At 36.9% G+C, this 22,102-nt stretch overlaps 2 protein-coding genes across 2 annotated transcripts; both read right to left on the bottom strand.

Annotated features, from left to right (window-relative positions):
• Positions 1-1,384: 1,384 nt before the first annotated feature.
• On the bottom strand, positions 1,385-6,897 carry LOC126824452 (tektin-3). Its single transcript, XM_050553683.2, has 9 exons — positions 6,710-6,897; positions 6,087-6,265; positions 5,677-5,762; positions 5,034-5,171; positions 4,415-4,485; positions 4,079-4,222; positions 3,521-3,743; positions 2,721-2,875; positions 1,385-1,749 (listed from the first exon to the last, which is right to left on the bottom strand). Exons 1-9 carry the CDS (start codon positions 6,895-6,897, stop codon positions 1,518-1,520), a joined length of 1,416 nt encoding a protein of 471 aa, XP_050409640.1. The 3' UTR covers positions 1,385-1,517.
• Positions 6,898-12,068: 5,171 nt separating this feature from the next.
• LOC126825642 (aggrecan core protein) lies at positions 12,069-19,790 on the bottom strand. The gene is made up of 5 exons (XM_050555386.2): positions 18,531-19,790; positions 17,930-18,017; positions 16,456-16,644; positions 15,023-15,158; positions 12,069-13,537 (listed from the first exon to the last, which is right to left on the bottom strand). Exons 1-5 carry the CDS (start codon positions 18,903-18,905, stop codon positions 13,324-13,326), a joined length of 1,002 nt encoding a protein of 333 aa, XP_050411343.1. The 5' UTR covers positions 18,906-19,790; the 3' UTR covers positions 12,069-13,323.
• Positions 19,791-22,102: the final 2,312 nt, after the last annotated feature.

The raw sequence follows: 22,102 nt of genomic DNA, 5'->3' as shown, positions 1-22,102 counted from the left end.
AGGTCTGTCATTGAGTCAACTGGCGTGGTTTCGATTCCCCGGTTGTACGTGGCAAGGAATAGGGTCGTGGGTTTTCTCAGGGTCCTCCGGTTTCTTCCCACTGCTTAAGACCCCTACCGAATTATTGAAATAAATTTGAACCATATGATAGTCCCGACATGACCTTGTTTGTGTCGAGTGGACGTTAAACCCCATTTCTCTCTCTCCATTGTGGATCCGCATGTAAATTTCGATCGAGATTAAAATAAAAGAAGTTGATAACTATGGATCTACATATAACAGTTTATTTTGAATACACTATAGATTCACGGGTACATATTAATTAACATATATAAATTCTAATTACTGTACAATTTATAAATATTATCTAGAGCAATGTTTAATACAAATATATTCATTATTTTATTTAAATTGTGTGAGGACGTATTGGATCCTTTCACTGATACTGAATCCATAAACTGATGAGGGTTTGAATAGAAGGAAGATAAGTATTTCGATTTTTAGCCTTTAATCAATTCATCTATGTTATTCTTAACACTAGTATTATTTACAACATAAAAAAACATAAATACAAATCCAAAACAAAAATAAATAATTAATCAATTACAAAATTAATCGCATCAATTAACATAAATACATTATAAACCAATCGAATGGTTCAAAACTTAAAATTTGGCACAAAAATGGACATCCACTGTTTTCAAAAACAGAATAAATTATATAAATTAAATAATCGATTACTAAATGATTGCAAAAGAAGAATTGATTATGAAATAACTTACAGAAAGTGTTAAATACAAAAACAAGTCGTGATGATGATCATAAAAAGTGTTCAATTAAATTTACAGGGCTACATAAATATGTACATCATAACAAAAGCCCAGAGGCTAAAAAAACAGGAATATCTTGACGTTTTATAACTTTGGGTCAAATTCTTTCAAGTGGACAGTAGGAATTAAGAAGAAAATGGTGCTATAGGTTACATATGTAATTGCCTACAGATAGATCCTATAATTTAGAACCAGGGCTATTCATACTAGGTTTCTCCTGCAAATTGACCAGCATTTCTCAAAATACCTGATGTCGAAATAAACCAGGACGAAACTGAGAATAAGAATCTACTCTAGGATTCGTTTTAAAGGATTATTCCACTAGTGCGACTCCTTTCTTCGGCTAACGTTTTGTCACCTTGGTTTTCGCTTCCATCCACTTCTACTTAGACGGAGCTGCAATTGTCAAATTACTAGAAGAACAAGACTAAAAACTTTAGGTCTGGACCCAATCAATTAGTCGGATAGGCCGCGATCACAATGCAACAAGGAGAGTTAAATCCTTACCAACCTTACCAAGGGTAATAGATGTAGTAGTGGTTCGATGCCTCTATTAGTTGTTAATACATTTCGATGTGTTAAATAATACTGATTAGATTTAGTAAAGAAAATTCATTTATTGCCTTTAGATAACTTTGCTTTTTCGACATTTTCGAATTTTACAACCTTGGGTGTAATTTAATTTTTTTAACAGGTAGGCATCTGGAATATAGGACCAACTTTAGGGTCCATGGGGAATCCCTTCCTCATACCCATGCATAGTTGAGAATCTACTTTCAGTGAGTTTTCCTTCACTCCGATGTCATTCTCAAGAACAGCTTTGGTTTTCATGAGTCGCGCCAAACTCATTTCCGCTTCTTTCAAACTTTGTTTCAACATGATGATCGAGTCTCGGATTTCACCAACTTCATTCTTCAACCTGATTGGATAAAGAAAATCTCGTTATTACTTTAAAGGAGCTAAATCGCTAATATTTGGGACCTAGAAATTGACAAAAATGGGTCGCAACGCATATAATAATGTAATATGAATGTTTTTACTGTAATTTCTAATCAGTTATGTTCGGCGAAATACGCCGAAGTCTCATGTGAATGGCAATCTTTAGTTCTGTTTTTTTCAGTCTACACCGATGGTATTTAATGCGCATGCTCTCCAGATAAGAATATAGCGTCACCATATGACATGACTTGTGGAATATGTCTAGCCCTGTTCTTTGAGTCCCTTGTTCCAAATGGCGCCGAAACGCATTATGGTACACGATTCGTGTACCAATGGTAAAATGTTTATTGGATATCAGAAGCCCATCTTTACCCTTTAAGATCACAAGACCAATGTTGATTTGAATTGACAAATAATTCGTGTTTTCAATGTCGAAGATTTTTGATGATATTGAGTTAGAGACTTAGCTACTTTAAATGAGTGGAATTTCATTGGCATTCTGTTTAGATGGGCCGTGTCCGTGGCAGTGTATGCTCCTTTAGAGATTTTAATCATTGAAGAGTGTCATGTCAGTGTAGGAGATCGACAACACCCCCGTAAAGATGCATTATGTAAGATTTAGATAAAGAGCTGGCCGTTCTTGCTATGGTAGTTCAAAAATAGATAATAAGAAATGAATATATTGGAAATTTCATTCGAAATATTTTATTCTGAGCGAAGTTATGAATATTTGAATTTTTGGCTAGATAGTCTCGATTGTCAAGTACCATTGCTACAGTAATAAACAAAGTCTCAAGTATTTTATCGTTAAATTATTAAATGGCCTGACTACGGGGTAGCCGCTTATTCTTCATCGAATACGGGTGGTCCAGACATTTTCGTTCCTGCCGAAGGACTATTCATCCTGTGAAACTCCCGGAAGATTTAAAATATGAAAATATTTTAACTTACGATTTCATGACGGGATCGTGACAAACTTCAACATTAATTCTTCTGGTTCGTTCATCAAGTCGAGTTTGGGCGACTTTCATTGGGTTCTCTTTATCTTGTATAGCTTTACGTAATAGACTAATGTTTCTTTCCATGTCAAATATTTCTTGCATTGTCTGAAATTAATAAATAAAATACATATATTTTACTGATAAAGTATTGTGTATTCCCATATCATCGGCCGCCATTTTTACAAATCAAACGTTCTGTGATTTGTTTTGGCGAAACGAGTGAATTTGTTTTAAATATTAACGAAGATTCGCCATATTACGCACCCTGACAGCATTGTAATGCCAAGAGCATTTTGTACGGGTATCTTGAAAGTTGAAGGATCAGAAGCCACGATTGTTCAATCGGGGAGGCGCTGGCGAACTAACCAGGAGATCGATCATTGCATTAGCTCAACCCATTTACAACAGAGAACCTATTTCGGCAAACCTAGGCCAAATCCGGTACCCGACGTAGAGCACAGGGTTCTGACAAGGTCTGCCGAATGTAGTGGAGGCCATTGAAAATATAAACACGAAACGAAATATAGTTCTGTATTTTAATTAGACTGGTGTTGGTCGAGAAAGCTGACAAGAGAAGGGTGTCTAGTCGTGGGTTTGAGACGAATAATCTAATTTTTCTGCAACTAAAAGAACCGTAGCAGTTGGAATTCCAAAAAAGCGAAAACTATGAGTCAACAGCAAAAGTCAAGTCAATGTCGACACGGTTTCGGTTTAATTTTTGAATTAAAAGATTATGATTTGTTTACTTACACGTTGTAGATGAGCTTGTAATTTATTTCTGGCGTCTGTAGTTTCGTGAATTCTCGTGTTAAATGCGTTGTTGACGGCATTAAAGATATTCCACATTTCATTTGCGCATGCTCTCATCAAGGTGTCGATTTCGCCTCGAAGTCGTTCAGAAGCAGCTCGTTCTTTCTGAGATCTGGCGATGTTTTCTTGAGTATATTTAGCCCAAGTTTCTGGTATAGTGATTCTGTAAAACAAAAGACACTTGTGACCATAATAGCCCCTTACTTTGACACTTTAAAGGGCAAGCCCGGCATGTCTACACAGGCAGTACGGCATACATGTTCAGAAAACTTTGTAGTATTACATTAATATTACATTTTACCAATTCAATCATTATTTTCAACATATTTGGGCAAATTTTTGAATTATTTGCTCTAATAGCCCTCGTCTCTCATTTGTCTTGTACGAACAAGCTTGGCACCAATTAGAGCAGGTTTATAATGGTGTTGATACTGCAATTTTGGATATTTAAATGATTACTCGATAGCGATCGAAACTCGCATGGTACAAACAACTTACGTATTATCAACACTTTCTATACTGGGGAAATACCCAATACCACCTGATGAATTCCTCAATTGTTGCATTCGATCGTCCAGTCCCTGTGCGTGGTGTTTATCTTTAGAATCAATATCCAAAGCGTGCTGGGCGGCCCTGTCTACTCTAAAAGTTAAAAAACAAAATTCGCATGATTTCAATTAATAAAAGAAATATCTAATAAACGTTGATGATTAAAATTTTGTTTATTAATTAAGTTTTTTCTAAACATTGTTCTGGATTCTATTCCAACATTTATTGTTTCGGGAATTCAAATTAATTCCAAATTTTACTAGAGATTTGTAGAAAAAAACTTACTTGAGTTGGGCGGCGGCTTTATCCAATAATCTCTTCATTTTCTCTTGACATTTCTTGATTACACCTACTTCCTATTTAAAAAATTCAAAGATGGCGGTGAAAACAAAAATCAGAAATTTATTCAATCTTTATTCATATACAACACAGAAGACTTTGTGGATGTGACTCTGTGTCTTCACACTTCTGATATTGAAATGTTCAATCCATAGAAAAATAGTTGTTAATGCGACTGAGACTGCTATTCGTCATTTGGGAGATTTTTAATCCCTTGTAACCAAGAATACTGTGACAATTGAATCTCTAAAAAGCGATATCAGTCTAAAAATGGTTTAATTATGTTTAGCAAATACTTTACAAGGATATAATGAATTGGGAATTTCGCAACATCGGCATCATATACAGTTTCCGATATCAATAAGCCAATGCTTATATGATGAATAATCAATTTCAGTACATTTTAGTTTGCATTACTTGATTAAATGGTAACCAAAAGACTAATAGACTATCTTAATAGTGTATTTTAATTCAATCGCCGTGAGCTTTCTTTCCACTGTGGCGAATGAGAGGATGTCTGTAATGGATCAGACACCTTTTTAATGCCCTGATATATCGGCCTTACCTTGATGAGATTTTTTTCAACATCATCGTTAACCAAGTCGATACCTCGTCGTTTTTCACGATGCATCAAACATTCTTCAGATACATGTAATGGATTAGCTGTGTCACCTAAAGCTTTCTCTAGGGTTCGACGATACTCCTGTAAAAAAATGAGATGACATTTTGTATGAATACCGAATAGAAGTATGGTTCGTCCAAGCCAATACACATAATGATTTGTTATGAAGTGCTCACTAAGTTTTGTTATGAATTTTCGTGGCTGTTGAACGTTCCCAGAAATTTACCATAACAATTTCTCTAGTGTTCGACACTACGGTAATATAAATATAATGTAATACATTGGATATCCGTAGATGGTATGAACATATAAAAACAATAGATATGGTTTCACTGTCTTTATGGGAGATAACTCTGTTAGTGTAAGGGGGGCTGTAAGTGGATCATGTCCATACCACCAAAGATAGTACATGTTTTCCATAAATTGGATAGTCGTAGATTATATGAACCTGTTTAAGGAATAGATACGTGATTTAGTTGTTTGATGGGAGATAACTCTATCATGGTAAAGGGGCATGTCTCACTCAGCTGCAGAAGGACCACCAATTTAAGCTGTTGATGAAGCTTTAAGAAATATGATAGTTTACCTTAAGATTTTCAATTTCTGTAGCCATTTGGTTAATTTCTGTGTTAAGTTCACTTTTCCAGAAAGCGATGTCATAAACCCGTTCACCTGTAATTAAACATAACGTAGATGAATAAAGGAGATTGGTAGTGGTGGGTGGGGGCCGACCTAAAGCCCAACTTACTGACACTGATCTGATATGAATTACGGGCTAGACCCACAAATGTATAATAGACCTGAAACTGTTCTAAATATTTAGAGTTACCAGTTTGTTTATAGTTATTAAGGAATTCGAGAATAATTCAGTTATATTGATAAGTCCGAAATACTATGAAAAAGGTGTGATAAATTAACCCCAAACTATTTTATCTTTAAAATTCAAACACGTCATATTTTAACATAAATAAATAAAATCCATGTGAATGATCATACCAAGTCTCTTGGTGACGTCATTTTGTCTGTTGCGTGTTCGGGCATCAGTTTCCTTGATAGCTCTCCAGGCATCGGCTCGGAGACGTTCGCCGTAAGTCCTCTCTTTATCAGATAGTTTAAAGTGAGTATTGTTAGAATATCCCCAATCTCCATGCGAATATCTGTTATACACAGCTTTACTGAAATAAACACAAAGTTGTAATTTTGAATCACCGAAATTAGGGATTGTTTCAGAATGTTACCATTGTTATACACCGATTTACTGAAATAAAAACAATCGTATAAATTTAAATTCAATTTCATTTGTTTTTGTGTTTTTTTAAATCACAGAATCAGGGTTTACTTTCAGCATACCCCTAAAGCACTATTGAATCCCTTTAAACTACAATATTAGGAAAGATGATTCTATAAAACCCCAAAATCAGCCCAAAAATGATTCAGAACCATCCAAAATGGTATTTTATTGGGTTTATATTCATTTTCTAAGATAATCCATGGTTGCTCAGAGAGTATGGTCTGGTTAGCTATTGAAAAGGTAAAGGTGTTAAACGAAACGGTTCCCTGGGAATTTCGAACCCCAGTTTCCATGACCTGTGAAAATGGTTACAAATGTTCAGACTTACGAGGCTGGGTTATAGTAAGCTTTAGCATGACCCACATCCAGAGAGTTTCCAAGATGGCGTGTAGTGGTCTTGTCGTTAACGTATGGAAGCATCTTGGACATCTCGGGCGACAGAGGAGTCATGGGGGTCCTGGTTCGAGCAACAACTGGAAGATCGTAGTAAGACATTCTGGAAATTAAATAATACATATGATTAATAGTCGTGAAATAAACTGAATAACAAAGTAAAAAAAACCCCAACTAATCACAAAATACGTGAAAACAGGTTGAAACAGACTGGAAGACAGAGAAAACATATCTCTCAAACACATGAATTAAGTTTGAGCTCGACTGGGGGGGGGGGTGAGTAAGGGGTTTCTAACGGAACCGACTGAGAGAAAAGGTACATAATATCTTCATACTGGAAGAAAGAGTAAAAGCCACGTAACAGAACACATGAAAGAAGCATGGAAACGGCGGAAGAAAAAGTGAATAATATCTCACGAAACACATGATTCAAGAGTGAAACCGACTAGAAGACAATGTAAAAAACAAAATCTAACAAACCACATCCAACATGAGTGAAATCAGTTGGAAGAAAAAGTACTAATATTTCACACAAAAAAACTCATGAAAGAAGCATGAAACAGACTTGAATAAAAAGTAAAACAGGCATCCCAAAATACACGAAAAATGAGAAAATGGAGCAATTTATAGATCCTTACTTTAAACTTCGCAAATTCACACTGGCGTATAGGGTCCTCGGTAATAACAATGGCGTCAAGAGTAGAATTGAAGCAAGCCTTGAAACGTTTCTCTTTTCTAATCAGAAATCGATTGTTACCAATGATTATCATATAGATGGTGTTAAAAGTTTTGATTATTTAATGAGCAGATTCTGCAGATTTCAATTAATTGTACTCTGTGATCTTTTCAATATTATGACGGACAAACAATGAATCATGTTATTCATATGATGTGAACTGAAATCGTTGATTGCGATCTGTTTACTCAAGACTTGTGTTTTCTCATCCAATTGAATAACAATTTAAAAAAAAAAGAAAAAAGAACGGAATGACGTTCAGTGTCTTGTCAACACAACAGTCAGTTTGAGACTAGCATAGGGATATTTGTTTACGATGGTCACGTGCGGAATTCGAGGAAAAAGAGCTTTTTTCGAACAGTGACGTTTCCGCCCATTCTTCATCGAATTTTGACTTCCAAGTCAGATTGTTGGGTTTTTTTTTACTTCTTAACGACTAGCCAACACAGGATGAGCTTTTTGTCAGTAATATCATTTCGTTGGAAGCGGACGTTAACTAAAGCTATTTCACATCCACACTACCCATGATGAACTACCCATGATTGTTTGTACGGGGCAACAACCACCATTTGAATTTATATATTTTTTTAAAACAAAATTACAGTTTGAAAGCAAACATCGTTAATCTATTTTGTTGTAAATATGGTAACTAACGATATCGTGCAACATCACGTGGGAAGAGTTGGGAGTTATCTCGCTAAAATCTAAGATGGCGTCGTTAAACTTTAACCAATGTTTGCGTTATGAATATTATATGAGTTGAAACACGTAGTCAGTAGCATAGTTACCAGGATAACCATGGAAACAACCGCCATTTGTAAATGTATGGAACTTGGTTATTTAATGATATAACAATTACTTATTTATCGGCTAATTACTATTATGTTTTTGTTACCAATATCGCCATTGTTTTATTCTTTTGATCAGATATCTAGATTTATAATATAGCCAATATTTGCCCTTTATTTTCGGGGTAGTATCTTATTCTTGTCAGTGCAATATAATTCAATTTTTTTAATTCCAGTAATTAGCGTTTTATTAATGCCATGGTATTGTCAAATCAGTCTAGGTTGTTGAAATTATTGGCTATGTCCTACGTTGAAGACTTTAAACTAAACAGATTGTAGGTCTACCTATATATACAGAATTGATTATGTATACATATAGATATAACTAGACGTAATTGCAATATAGATTTAAAATGAACAGACTGTGTGTATAGAATCTATATAAATAATAAGATTATGTAAGTATTGTGACATAACATCGTATAAGATTTATATATTATTTAATAAGTAAATATATACTTTATTTAACGGTATTCTATTCTATGGCAAATTAACTAATTAGATTTTTTTCATTAAATGTAAAGACTCTGTATTTAATAATTCTGTATCCAAGGAATCTGTACCTAATAATTCTGTATGTAAGGATTCTATATTTAAAGATTATGACAAATTTCAGCTCATAAACTGTGTCCTTTGCGTCTTTCTAAATTTTTGTTTTTAATTTCTGAACGTTCAAATTAGAAGATAGGGTGCTGTATAGCGCCTTCTGGTTTGTAGGTATAGATTTCTAAAGGAAACTACATTAAGATTTTGGGAGATTATTAAATAAAGTCCAAACTAAAAGATATATATATGGAATTTAAAACTGAATGCATTGGTTGTATTTAGGCAACATATTTAAACACCGTTTTACTTTCCTTATCAAAATTATAATGAAATTTAAATAACATTAATTGTCGATATGGTTTCTAATTTATACATGGGCAGTCGATTAGTCTAATACGCCGCGCATGAAGGCGACAAGGAGTAGGGACGGCTGCCTGATTTCTTGGATTTTCTCCGGGTCCTCCGGTTTCCTCCCACTGTTAAAGACCCCATAGGCGCAGGCTAATTATTGAACTAATAAATTGTACTATGTTAGTCCTAGAATTCACTAGTTTTTGTCGGGTGGACGTTATACCGCATTCTCTCTTCCGCTCTCTCATTTAAAGGTGTTCATTATCTCGAGATATTTTAAACAAGTCTTAACAACGCCCAATCACGTTCAAGGTAAAGAAGTATGAAATTTCAAACAAAAGTGAGTAAATTATTCTTTTTTTTTTATATAATACGGATTAGGTTGAATAGGGGATCAAATCACTAGAACAATAGTTTGAATTTTGCTTCTAACTCTGAATTAAGATGGCGGATCACTATGGTAACCAGGTGTTATAGACAGATTAATCATACACTGCCCGGTGTTATTTTGGAGCTACACAATCAATTTCAAACAATATAAGTTTTTTTTAAATAAAGGTTATATGTATGGTCCTCGAATGTACCGTGAAGTTTTGCTTCATGAATAAAGGACGCCACAAAACTTAATAAAGTATGGATTTATTTTCAGACAGGTTGAAGGGCTGAAATTTCCACACGGAGATTTAAACACCAAAAGGGTTAGGGTTTGTAAATCCCCCTCCAAATTTTAAACTTGACCCTAACCCTAATCTAGAATTCCAGTTAGATGAATATTCCGTGTGAACGCCCCCTCCCCACTTGCCCTGACAACAGACATACCTTTTTTCTTCAGATTGAAACATTGAAAGTAGGACTAACACTTACTTGTTTTAAGATGTTAGTCCCAAGCTGTAGTTAAGCTAGCTGATATTCAGATAGATGTTAGTCCCAACTTGCTGACTGTATACAGACGTGGATATAAGACTAGAGAGATCTCACGATTGTGGTCTAACATTTATTTTGCCCCAACCTTTATAGTGTAATATTTTAACTACTAAGCACCCGACGCCATGACAACCCTGTAACATAGTATATTTACCTGTTCGTCTACCTGTAGAAATCCACCAGGGAAAAGTGTAATAGAAGTAATCGATAATCTCAACACCTTAATCCGACGCTAATCTGATTGTTTGGAGATATGATCTTATTGCTAGACAAATAGTCAGGGGATTACAGGCGTCAACAACACGTGTTACGAACACTTACGGTAAATAGACAGACGGAAGTCGGAGAGAGAGAGAGAGAGAGAGAGGGGGGATTTAGCGTCCACTCGACACAAACTATGTCATTTCGGGACTAACACATGGTTGGAGGACCCGGGGAAACCCACGAGCTTGGAAGAGAGAGAGAGAGAGAGAGTGTGTGTGTGTGTGGGGGGGGGGGGCTACGCGTTACTTCAAATTTAACAGAGAACTGACATCATATGTTCTAAACACAGCTTTACGACAACTTCCGACAGGTATATTTTCAAGACAGGAAGCTTTAATCTGCGAAGTGTCATCAGATATTCTAGAGTGAGTGAGGCTGACAAGGACAGCTGTCTAGTCGTTCGGATGGGACGAAAAACCGAGGTCCCTTGTACACATTGGCGTGCACGTAAAAGATCCATTGGCAGTTGGAATTCGATATAAGAGTAAGCCGTAGCGCCGCTGCCCAGGGAAAATTTCCATCATCGCACACGGTATGGCGTATTCCCAACTTAATTAGCCCGGTTTAGGAGCAGAACAGTAGGACGTTAAACCCTATTTCATTTCATTTCATTTCAGATATGAAAACGGAAAAGGGAATTCTTCCAGGGACGTAACCTGTCCACTTGGTCTGTACTAATATTAAACCAGTATGAATATAAACTAGCATTTAACTTTAACATTTTAAGGTCGGTTGCTTTCATTTTGTTTTCCAACTGTGTGGTTACGTGTTGAAAACATAAAGATACACGTAGGCTTTTAACTAATTAAATTAAATGTTCGGTTAGTTCTCAGCCCTTTGTCTCAAATCTTGCACACGATGAACACGCGATGAAAATGCATAATCAAGTCACGCCAAATAGAAAACCAGTTATGTTTTACAACTTTCATTTTTCACAACAACGACAAGGTGTATCAGTTGTTAAAATTGGGCAATATTGCACACACCCCACCCCACACACCGAAAATTCGTTGATTTCGGTGATTTCGCATTGTGATCAAACGTCCGGAACAGATTCATTAATCTCTAAGTTGCATCCAGTTTGCGATATAATCATAGAGATCGGAACCATCCTACAAGTATATAGGCCTATATAAGCATCCTCTTGAAGAAATATATTAAGAACGCTGTGTGTTACCCTAATTTTCTTTAATTAAAGGGGCGCCACGGTGGCTAAGTGGGTAAGACGCTGGCTCACTATCCTGAAGGTCACGAGTTCGATCACGGCACGGATTTTCAGACGTGGTTACTCCTTGTCAGTGATGCAGGACGGAGGGCCTGACAAGGACAACTCTCTAGTCGTTCGAATGATACGAAAAACCGAGGTCCCGTGTATACATTGGGGTGCGCGTAGAAGATCCCTTGGCAGTTGGAATTTGATATAACTGTAGGCCATAGTGTCGCTTCCCGGGTAAAATGTCCCTCATTGCCCACTGTATGTCGTATGCACGTCCTCATTAGCTCAGTCGGAGAAGAACAGTAGGACGTTAAACCCCAATTTCATTTCTTATATTAAACACAAATGCCCCATCAAGGTGTACAGTATAAATATAATTATAAAAGAAAAACATAACGGAATATTTCATAGTGCCAAAGTTTATGATTGTTGAGGAAAACATTCAGGTATACAGAGCTAATCCTCTTTGATGTACATCAAAATAAAGTATTGAATTCGAATAGTGACAGGACATTAATAAAATTAATGGGAAGTTGGTTGCCTAAATCTTTCTAACTTCCCCAACCCATTACTGTCGTCATTTGGAGACTAGAGTAAGCCAAAATAATCCCTGGGGTTGTTCAGAATCAAAACGTCCATCGGTAGTAGCACTGGCAAATACGTAAGCGAACCTTTGGCAGTTAGAATTCGAAACAGAGTAGGTGGAAACGCCACTGCCCCGATGAAATTCCCCCGAACACCACCTATACATTGCACACACAACTATAGAAATGAAATTACACATGTTAGTTTCAATATGACTGCATTATTGTATTCACGAGACTTTAAGCCCCATGCCATTTTATTCTAGAATTAATGGATGGGGAAGCTGCGATAGGTCGATTCTAGAATTAATGGATGGAGGAGACGCGATAGGTCGATTCTAGAATTAATGGATGGAGGAGACACGATAGGTCGATTCTAGAATTAAAGGATGGGGGAGCCGCGATGGGTCGATTCTAGAATTAATGGATGGGGGAGCCGCGATGAGTCGACTCTAGAATTAATGAAGGGGGGGGGGGGCGATGGGGCGATTCTAGAATTAATGGATGGGGGAGCCGCGATGAGTCTACTCTAGAATTAACGGACGTGGGGGGGGGGGGGGGCGATGGGCCGATTCTAGAATTAATGGATTGGGGAGCCGCGATGGGTCGACTCTAGAATTAACGGATGGGTAAGCCGCGATGGGTCGATTCTCGAATTAATTGATTGGGGGGGCCGCGATGGGTCGATTCACGATTCTATTCTATAATTTATGGATGTGGTGAGCAGCGGTGGCTCGACGAGTAAGACGTTGGCTTAGAAAAGTTAGTGGGGTTTTTTTCCGGCGTGATTTCCCCGTCTCAGTGTTGCAGGACTGACAAGCTACAACGATGGGACGAAAAACCGAGGTCCCACGTACACGTAGGTGAGCACATAAAAGAGCCCTTCTCTGCGTCATCCGGGCTAACAAAGACAGGCGTATATCATGGAGTGTGCTATCATGGAGGTTCTTTGAAGTTCAAGCCAACGTGTACACCGGACCTCGACTTTACGTGCCATCCGAAGTATTAGACGTTTTGCTATGCACCCCCCCCCCCCCTTGTCCTGCACCAATGCCAATAACATGGAAAATCCCGATGAACTTAAAATAATGAACATAATGTGTAGTACAGTTCGGAACAACTTTTATCGTCCAGTGCTCGGCTATCCCTTCTTTTCACAATACAGGGTTTATTCACTGGGTCGTCCGGGTCATTATCACCCCAAACATCTTCGTTGTCAAAATCACGACCATTCGACCACACAAAATCTCCACGTGACATATCATACTCTAATCCAATCCAAACATGTTCTATTCTGAAATAAAATAAACAAACGAGTGTTGAGCGTTAACACAACGAAAGTCTCTCTGAAAATTCAGATGTAGCGGAGTGGACGCCATGGAATAAAACCTGATGGAGGTTGGTTTAACTATTTCGATATTTAACTGTCAGGGGATTTGTTACATGCTGCCATTGGTCCCAAATCTCGATCGAGTTTTCGTCCCATCCGATCAACTGGATACTTTTCTTGGCAGTTCCTTTCGTCCAGAACCACTGACAAGGGAAAACTAGGAAGGAAAACGCAGAAGAATTTTATTGGTCAACACAAGGATCGAACCCTTGACCGCCGAGTCAGTGAATCAGTGACTTGTCACCTAGTCACTAAGGCTCCGACGTGGTTCGATAATAAAGTGAATAAAGTAAATGGAAGAAGTGAAAAGAAAGAACATGGCATAGTGTAGCTAGGATTACGTCTAGGGTAGTAAGGACATGACATAGTGTAGAAAGTATTAGATCTAGGGTAGTAAGGGCATGACCTAGTGTAGCTAGGGTAGTAAGGATATGACCTGATGTAGCAAGTATAAGATCTAGGGTAGTAAGAATATGACCTAGTGTAGCAAGAGTTAGGTCTAGGGTATTAAGTATATGACCCAGTGTAGCAATGATTAGATCTAGGGCAGTAAGGATATGACCTAATATAGCAAAGAGAGAGAGAGAGAAGGAGAGAGAGAGAAAGAGAGAGAGAGAGAGAGAGAGAGAGAGGGGGTTAACGTCCACTCGACACAAACTAGGTCATTTCGGCACTCACACATGGTTCAATTTTATTTCAACAATTCGCTTCCGCGTAGCAGTGGGAGGAAACCGGAGAACCCGGAGAAAACCCACGAGGCTGGACAAGCGATCCTACTCCTTGTCACGTACAACCGGGGATTCGAAACCACGCCAGTTGACTCAATGACAGGCCTTATGATACAGCACGCACGTGCTAAGCATTCGGCCATCCCCCCCCAATATAGCAAGGATAAGGTCTAGGGTAGTATGGATATGATCTAGTGTAGGGGGGGGGGGGATTAGGGCCTAGGTCTAGAGTAGTAAGGATATGACCAGTGTAGCAAGGATTAGGTCTAAGGTAATAAGGATTGGGTCTAGGGTAGCAAGGATTAGGTCTAGGGTTATAAGGACATGGCATAGTTTAGCAAGTATTAGGTCTAGGGTAGTAAGGATATGGCATAGAGTTATAAGGACATGGCATAGTTTAGCAAGGATTAGGTCAAGGGTAGTAAGTATATGGCATAGAGTTATAAGGACATGGCATAGTTTAGCAAGGATTAGGTCTAGGGTAGTAAGGATTGGGTGTAGGGTAGTAAGGCTCTGACCGGGTGTAGCAAGACTATGACCTGGTGTAGCAAGGATCAAGGCTAATAAGTACGTGTTTCAAAGATATGCCATCCCTACTGAATATTGGAAAACTCGGAAAATACAAGACTATATTATATAGATTGTTAGTTCTACTACGTACACATTATTTGTCTCGAGGAAATCAGTCACTACCGCCATGTCCTCTGATGACGTAATAGTTAATAGATTGCCGCCATGACTCTCACACGTGGTTTTACCGTCTGCCTGCGTCATTCGGGATGTATATATTTCTATATCTGTAAATAAATGTACACGATAGATAAATTTAAAGTAATATAACATTAAAAATTCCACCTTGTAGTCCAGGCTTTTTCTTTCAATTTTCGTATGTGTCTAATAACACCACACCTACGTGCTTTACCAGGGGTGGTACTCGATTGTCAGTTCGGAACGTCCCGAATTGACAGAATTGCAATCAAGTCATATGGAATTCAGCCCCGTCACAGTTCTGCCGGCCCTTACAGCTGAGGTGGTGTGAGTAGAATCGTGACGTATTTTAAGTAATATGTTTCGGTTATCCTGATTGGTTGAGAGATTTTTATGCAGTCTCCAAAATTGCCCCATTCACTCGATAGACACTAATTTTGGAATTGAGAGAATTTAATTCCAGAACATTCAAGCGAGTATCTCCTCCATCGCACCAACAGTCTTTCCAGATTTCTGACTTTTGATGGGCCTTTAACTCATTCTGCACACAGAGAACCATTTACTTCATGTTTCGAGAATAGATCTCTGCCCTAAATAGTCGCCATATCCAAAAATTAGTATATTGTTTTGTAAAGCGGTTCTACTCCGTTTCACATTTGTCATACATACAAAGACTAAATAAACCTTTTCAATTCCATTAAATGGAAGCAGATTAAATACTTAAAATTCTCGAAGTATACTTTGTTTTTTCGACTAAAATCGTCGATTTAGAAATTAAAATGTTGGTCAACTAGCTTAGTGTCTTATCTTAAGCGGGGCTAACTATACACAGACAGCCTAAGTTTAGTATGCCTTTATCTATGATAACGTTGTGTTTTAGTCACATTGACATTCATTAAGGCCGTTAACTCTATCGCCGGTGGTAGTTTGGGTAGGTGTTTAAAGTCTGCTGCCACAAAAAGGTGAGATCGTAGAAATAACCCTAGAGATAAGATTTCTTTAAGGATCATAGAATTAACTGATGCGCGGGCGTATTCAACGCTTTGCGTGGCTATCTTTAATTTTGTTTAATCGGAACGGAATAAATATTTTCGACCAATGGTCGATTTTGGCATTAAAATGTCGATGAACTAGCTTAGTGTATATCATAGAACTGAATTATGCTTGTACTGCGAATTGAATAAGATCTGGGCCCTGTTTCTCGAAATCTTAACTAAAGATAAAATCCAAATTTTAGTAGATACTTCAATTTTGATTGGCTAAGCACTAAAATCAATCTAATATTATCCAATCAAATTACTAAAATTTGGATTATTATCTTAGTTAAAATTTCGTGAAACAGGCCCCTGATCTTAATCATTTTAAAATAAGTCAGTATGGACTTACTGCGGCATTGTATTCCCTGTGTGGTCCACACTGCACTGTTCGTACAGTTAATTATATCCAGCCCGCTGTACTTAAGGGAAGGTGGTGTACATTTGTACAAGGCAGTGTCAGACGTGGTGGTAGAATCATATACTACAGAAGTACCATCAACTGCAGGTGGTGGTCCGCAATTTACTTCTACTTCACCTTCTAAAAGTTAAATAATAACGTTGCTGATCGTAATTTCAATGATTCTGAATCCATTGGAAACTAAAATATTATGAAAAGTCAATCTGATTAAAATACAGGGCCCTGTTTCACGAAATTTTAACTAAAGATAAAATCCAAATTTTAGTAGATACTTCAATTTTGATTGGCTAAGCACTAAAATCAATCTAATATTAACCAATCAAATTACTAAAATTTGGATTTTATCTTAGTTAAAATTTCGTGAAACGGGCCGCAGATCTATATTTCGTTTCGTTTTTTTATACTTTCGATGGCCTACACTACATGAAGATCTGACCGGTTGTACTGGAAGGTCGCGTCAGCCATTGATTAATCTATCAGCGTTGACGTTTCTAGTGGTTTACCAATAACTCACTTCAACCAGAAGGCCGGTAATATAAGAACTCTTCCAGATCCTAGTGTAGTAAAGACAGGTAAAACGAAATTTTGAACTATAAAAAAAGAAACGAAATAGGATCTGTGTTTTAATCAGACTGAATGAAAGTTGAATCTTCAAAATAAATACCAGTTCCCAAATGGTCCAATGTCGTTCAGTATGTAGATGCTATGAACAAGCCAGTGCCACCAAGAAGATGTGTATCTCTAACCATCATATCGCCGTGTCGATCCCTGGTGTGGGCGTGGAGATGGGGGTGCATTCTCACCCTCGAGGGTTTACTCCGGGTACTCCGGTTGCCTCCCACAGGAAAGAGACCTATGCGTGCGATGAGCGTAATAAAATAAGACAACTGGTCAGAGATATAACCATCGGTGGAAGCGGACGTTTTAGACTAATAGACGAAAAATTTTAGTCGCATTGTCGTTTTGTAATGCTGTTTGTGGGGAATTTCAAGACGGGAGATTATCTACGGTTGACACTTCGGGTTTGCTATATTACTTAGAAGTTAATTTACTGATATGCGTAATTTTACCGTGGATTAAAGATGCATTATGTAATATTTCGATAAAGAAATGGGCGTTCTTGCTTTAAAAATATATAAAGAAAAAGGAATATATTAAAATTCCATTCAAATTATTATCATCGTAGCAACGGTACTTGACAATCGAGACTAGGTCTAGATCAATTATTGACAATCCATTTACATCTCGGCCATCCGATGCTCTATATAGTTGATTATAGGCTTTTCATGTGAATAAATGGTTAATTATTAACTAATATTACATTTTAAATCAACAGAAAGGCCTGCGATAAACAGATTCAGCTCTTACATAATGCATCTTTAAACTATGAAAAAGTTGATATTACCTGTTGGTAGACACTTGTAACCAGATGACAACGGTAAACACGTTTCCGCTGGTAGACACGTATGACCAGTACAAGCCCCTGACACAGTCTGCAATAAAACCATTTGCTTGAAATAATGAACATCCTCGAGACCCTAGTGCTCTCCGAAATATTGAACAAATCCGTTAACAACCATAGCCGATATCACTTTCACAAGGTTGTCGGGAAAAGGGGCATAACTCTTGTCCAATTATTGACCGGTTTTTTCGTCTCATGATGCTTCAGACCTAATTTAAAAATAATACTTCAAAAACTGTAGCCGATATCGCATTGACAATCAATGCGAAACACACTGAAATAAGGGAAGTTTAGAAATGAATACCCTAACCCCGCCCTTTATCATATCGAAACAAAGAGCAATAAAGACGGAGTTCTGTAATTTCAGATTCAAAATAGGGTAAACTTTCTCTTTTTAGAACACCTAATATCACTTCTGTGAAGTCGACGCGTAGCTAACAATAGGACATTATTGATTAAACCGATAACAGAACCCTAAAAGACGCCCCCCCCCCCCCCCCAAATAAAAAATAAATAACAACGCCAAAAAGTCGCTTAAGCCTACCTGCGGTACATCGAAACTGTTGCCAAAAATAAAGTCATTCTCAATACTAACATTTCCACCAGTAGTATCCTCATCACTCAATTCACAGAGTGCCTTCCCTTTCTGGTAATTAAATGATTTACATTTTGTCGCGGCGTAACATATCTTTGCACACCGAACAACGCCTAAGATGTGAATTGACGTGTAAACGTGGCCAGAAAGACGCCGGCCATTTTGTAAAAATGAATTATCTGCTTGACGAATACATGATGACGCTTTCACTGACGCCATTAGAAATGTTCCCGGAAATAAAACGACCTGAATAAAGACGAAAATGTTGTATATATTGACCATTTTAAAGTCACCGGGTCTCATTTGAGGGGTTGTTAATTTCATCTACAATATTGTGAACGCTGAATCTCCAAAAGTCATATCAATCCGAAAGTGATTCAGCTTCGTTCAGTATTCACAAATAGATGATGAATTGAAAACTTTGCAAAATTCGCTAAACTCTTTTGATGGGCCTCTTTTCATCCAAATGAATCCAAGTCGGTAGATTATCTATCGTTGATACTTGTATTTTGTTTTCTTAAGTAAATGTTAAATAATCAATCTGAGTAAAACGTCCAAAAATTTGGCATTTTCCGAGAAATGCAAATAACGCACTTAGACTTTAATGTTTATTTCTCTCAAAAAGAATATATCGAGACCGTCTAAGTTCGATCTATTAGTGTTAAAAGATAATATTCACTTAATCAAAATTTCTGGAAAACTGCTACAAAATAGGAGAAAACGCAGTACACAAAGCACCAATAAGAAGAAAGAAAAAAACAAATATCTAAGAGATTTCGAAGCTGTTAGCTATCTGGAACTATCACAAGTAACTATTGAAAAAAATAACAAAATCGCGGTTTTTGGCTGCAGACTGCTTCAGCAATTATTCTTATATTCAGAATCGATCTCTTTTCTTTTGAAATATAAAACAATAGAACAAGTGCTTCGACATCGAATTCAGTAATAAGCGCAATCTGTAATATTCTTTGGCTTCACACTGCTTCAGCAATATCCAGAATCAAATCCTCTTTCCTTTGGGATATCAGAGACCAGAACCATCATTTTACTTAGAAATTCAATAATATACTTAGGTTTCACAATGCTTCTCCAGTTGTTCTCCAGACCAAACAACGGAGGTTGTTTAGAAACTGTGTAATCCGAATACAATAAAATACGACGCCGAGAACAATCGGCACACTTGAGTAACACAATAAAATCCCAGTTTATTGACAAACTTTGTAAGCTTCTTACTATTCCAATAGTCCTATACATGTATCCACAAATAAAAATTATATTTGAGACACAATAGCATATAATATAATAGGAATAGACAATGCAACTTTTTTTTAAAGTTTATATTGATAACCAGCATATAAATCACAATTTTCCAGTCTGGGACTTAAAAAAAGTTTTTTCTTTGGGTAAAATATCAGTGTTGACCGAAACCTACCGACTTAATTATAAATTATGACACGCTAAGATTTTTAAATAAAATAGACACATATTCTAAAAGATAATTATTGGAAAATGTCATACTGACACTGCACCTCTTATAATTCTCGAAAGTTAACTGTGCTAGTTCTGTGCTTTCAGAACACAGAAAGAATTAATTGTGAAATAATGGGTATTTAATGTAGTGCGTCTATAGTTTGCTTATAGTTCAACTTCGTGCGGAACTCTCCGGCGAAGTTTATCGATCGATAACCACACTACACTTGAGTTATCGATCAGGTCTCATACAGATCGATAGATTTTCATAATGCTCTTATTAAGTTTCATTTTGAATGCTGAACATAGAAAAACAATTAAAAGGGAAAAAAATAATCAAAAATTAAACATTGTTAAAAATTCCTGCGGAGTTCTTCGATTTAAGATTTGAATCACGATATGGATTAAGTTTTGTTTATCTGTTGGGTATAATGGCGAGCAAAACAAAACGGTGTGTTCTGATTGAATTGGGGTTTAAAGGATGTATAGCTATATTCTTTGTAACCTTAAGTATACGAAAATGTATATCAGTGTAATACGAATGAAGATAAACTCGTGTACATTTATGTTTTAAATTTCTAATCAGTTATGTTCGGTGAAATACGTAAGCAGTCCAAATTGAATGTCAGTCGTTTGAGCCTTGTTAGTCCAGTCTACGGGTTTATTAGGCCACAGATCACCAAAGATTTCCCCATTGTTAATTTTCGTCTCTTAGGCTGGCTCTAACTTTTTCTCAAATTTTCGTTGGGTAGAATGCTTTCTACCACAGATGAAGTAACAAGTGGCAACCTCTTACCTAAAAGCACGTATGAGGTTCATCATGAAAAACTTGAGATACACAAGCTGGAAGTGGAGACAAGTAAACATGCAATTTCCGGCCCTACATTTCAACGTAACCAACCTCACAACTCTTGTATCCTTCCGCCTCAAAATCATGAATATTCACCAAAACCTGGCAGAAAATGTATATTCAAACCTTTTTCTTCAATTATACACCAAAATGGCGACAAAGATCGCCATGCAAAAGGGGGAAAAGAGAAAGGGGGAGAAGGACTAAAAATAGTTTTGGCCCTATTTGGTGAGTTGTGTCCATCATTGTTTTCTTTTTGTCGTTTGAGTACTGTCCCATTTTAAATACATTCCAACTCTACTACAGCTTTTTAACCACAGATTTTATGGTTTTATTATCCCAACCTATATACCATCTCTGCAGGTAAAATCGGGACTCCTATTAAAACAATATAGAATAGAACAAAATTAATATAGGATTAATATAGAGGTTTTAATTACTTCCGCAATCGGTATATTTTTTCCTTTGTTCATTATGCATATTCATTACAAATTATTGATATTGAGATTATGTTTTTAAATCAAACTTTAAAATATCAATTAGAGTAGATTTTAGCATGGATTTAATCGTGAAAAAATTGATATTCTCTAAAAAGAAAAATGAAATGACGAACAAATACTTTAATCTTAGTGATCGCGAAGGTTCGTAGGGTTGGATCAAGTCTTAACGAACAAAGGTTAATCTAAGTGATCGCGAAGATTCGTAGGGTTGGATCAAGTCTTAACGAATCAAGGTCTGTTTTCCTCAATTCTTGAATAAACAATTAATACAAAACACCCTCATTAATTATCCAGGAATACTGAAAAATGTATTGTTATTATAACCTCGCGGCCATTACCACAGTTATTGTAGTTTACTAAGTAAATTTACAAAAGCCTATTAACAGGAAAAATGATTACATTAGCTTCTGTGGGCTAGAAAAAACATCATTTGTTCTAAATTATTCATTGAAAAAAAAAATAATGATGTGACATTAAAATACAAAAAGTTGTTAATTGTGTAAAGCTGTAGCACTAGTGCTAGTGTGGCAACATCATCCACAGTCTTCGACGTTGGAAACAAGACTTATCGGTCAATTTAAATCAACATTGATGCTGTTATCTTGCTGTAAAAAAGATGGGCTTCTTATATCCAATGCTTAAAGGAGTCACATCCGGTCTAATGTCCCACCGTCTGGCATAGTGTCACATAGCCGATTTAG

Source organism: Patella vulgata, chromosome 6, assembly GCF_932274485.2.
Source record: "Patella vulgata chromosome 6, xgPatVulg1.2, whole genome shotgun sequence".
NCBI lineage: Eukaryota > Metazoa > Mollusca > Gastropoda > Patellidae > Patella > Patella vulgata.
The sequence above is the reverse complement of the archived record's forward strand: the minus strand, read 5'-3'. Positions and strand labels throughout refer to the sequence as shown.